The 2203-nt window shown below is 39.2% G+C and overlaps 1 protein-coding gene across 1 annotated transcript in view; it reads left to right on the top strand.

Moving 5' to 3' along the window:
* col24a1 (collagen type XXIV alpha 1 chain) overlaps window positions 1-2203 on the top strand; it is a gene marked incomplete in the record, with an annotated part of 125159 nt that overhangs the window by 71437 nt on the left and 51519 nt on the right. The window contains 1 exon segment of the mRNA XM_014023370.1: window positions 1705-1758. Coding sequence (XP_013878824.1) covers window positions 1705-1758 — 54 coding nt within the window.

The following is a 2203-nucleotide window of genomic DNA, read 5'->3' on the forward strand; positions in this document are numbered from 1 at the left end:
TAAAGCAAAGCCACTTCCTCGTCCGACATTAAACGGAGCCCGACAGAGGAGGGAGGGGCGGGGCGGCTGTCGCCGTGCGGCGCTTCAACAGCTGWCCTGCGTCTGACCTCAAAGTGCACAAGCTTCAGACTTCAGCGTTGGCTGCGATTTTGAAGCTGAAATCGCGTTCGGTGTGAACGCACCATTAAGAAAAGGCTTTAAACCCCCCCCCCCCACATATTTTTTTTCAACAGTAACAAATATTGGTACCACTTGACTATAAGGCTCCCCTTATAGATGGCTTATAAATGCTTTATAGATAGGTTGTTAATTTATCTGTAAACACTTTATACATCATTATTAAGTATTTATTATGCATTAATTAAGGACGAGAAAGACAAAACTGTCCGGTTTTTGGTCAAATAGTGAGCCAAATCTGTTCACGTACATATTACATCTAAAGTGCTATATTAAAAATTTTCTACTGAAGTACAGTAACAAAGTATTTGTACTTAGTTACTTTACAGCTCTGATAAAGACAATGCTGTGCTATGTTAGCCGGCCTGGATTCAAATAAAATCTATATTTATTTCCGTAAAACAACGAGCTGACTGTGACATCACATCTTCTGTGTGCAGGTTACATCAGCGCTGCAGAGAGTTCAGACCGGAGTCTGATGGAGGTCACATTTAAAATATAATGTGAACATCTACTCAAAACATTTAGATTGCTGCAAAAASTGGTAACTGAGCATTAAGACCTGCAGTGTGAACGTAGCCTAAGTCGCACGACCAGGCAAACTATGAAACAAAGTGACTTATAGTCTGGAGAATATGGTGCATATAAAAGAAATGTAGACTTARAAAACAAATTTGTCAAAGATGAGTTGACAAAGAAATGTACATTTACTGTTTTTTCTTCTTACTACATATCTGTATGAATGCATTTTCAGCTTTAAATGTAGTAAATAAAAAGCTTGTATCATGTCTGCTTGGCAAGTAAACAGTTTATGCTGCTTATGAATTTTTTTGTACTACACCCATTACGAAAACACTTGCAGAAGTGTCTACGATTTGTTTTGAAGCCCTTTGATGATCTTGTAAAGTAGACTTGCTGATTATTGACAGTCTTCCAAAAAAAAGAAGAAAAAAAACCACACCTCCTTACCTTCTGTCTCCATTGTTCCCTCCCTCTATCTCAGCCGGTTGCCGTTCCTTTCCTATCCAGAAGGCCCATTTGTCAGAACATGTTCTTGTGATGGGAAGCCATCGGATTGTCAGATTCTTGCTTGTCCTCCAACTCTTCTTACACAAACTCCCCCCCTTTCCCCTCCTGATTCAGTTTGTCAGCACCAGTTATACCCTGTCAGCCTACATATCTTTTTCAGATTATGTGGATTTTTATTTCAGTACCACCTACTTCATTGGACTCAATGTTTCCAATGTTTTTTTTCCTCTAACAATAATCTATTTAAGTTTGACAAAAAAAAGCAGGAAGCAGAAGAGACCTGCGCTGTGCACTTCAATAGAGATGAATGCGTCACTTACACATATGTTGAAGTAGCTAATATTAAAAACATGTGCAGCTTTACTGTTCAGGCAGTTAGAGTTATTTTTGGTTTTAGCAGACAGCACAGTGTCATCAAAGGGCTTTCAGAGTCCCTGAGGCGATAGGAAAGTTTACAGTTTAGTGATCATTTCTTTCTGTTCCATTGTTTGTCACCAGGGTGACCGGGGACCCCCAGGTCCAGCAGGTCCAGTTGGAGAGAACGGGCCAAGGGTAAGTGAAGTCATGAATATCGTTAACTATAAGGCTTGATGAAAGTTGATTTAGTTGCTCAAAGTCAAATAGCATATTTATTCAAGTATAATACGTAAAATTAAATCCATAAAATCAACCATAAAGTTGGGGGATAGTATTATACTTGGATAAATATTTTTACTTATGTGTTTTAACTGAAATATTGGCTTCATTCACAAAATACCTGAGTCCGGGAATGAGACCACCTCATTAAAAGCAGTTGAAATGAGCTTACCTCTGACAATCCTTTGTAATTCAGAGCGAGATAATAACAGATCCAGGCAGGCGACATGATGTGAAAAAAAGGGAAAAAAAAGTAGTCCTGCATCTTAGTAATGATAAACTAATGACATTAGCGTGTGACCGGGCCGCTCCTTGAACAACAACACACACATGTTCGTCTGTAATGGCTTCCGTCTACCGG

Source organism: Austrofundulus limnaeus, unplaced genomic scaffold, assembly GCF_001266775.1.
Source record: "Austrofundulus limnaeus strain Quisiro unplaced genomic scaffold, Austrofundulus_limnaeus-1.0 Scaffold365, whole genome shotgun sequence".
NCBI classification, from domain to species: Eukaryota; Metazoa; Chordata; class Actinopteri; order Cyprinodontiformes; family Rivulidae; genus Austrofundulus; species Austrofundulus limnaeus.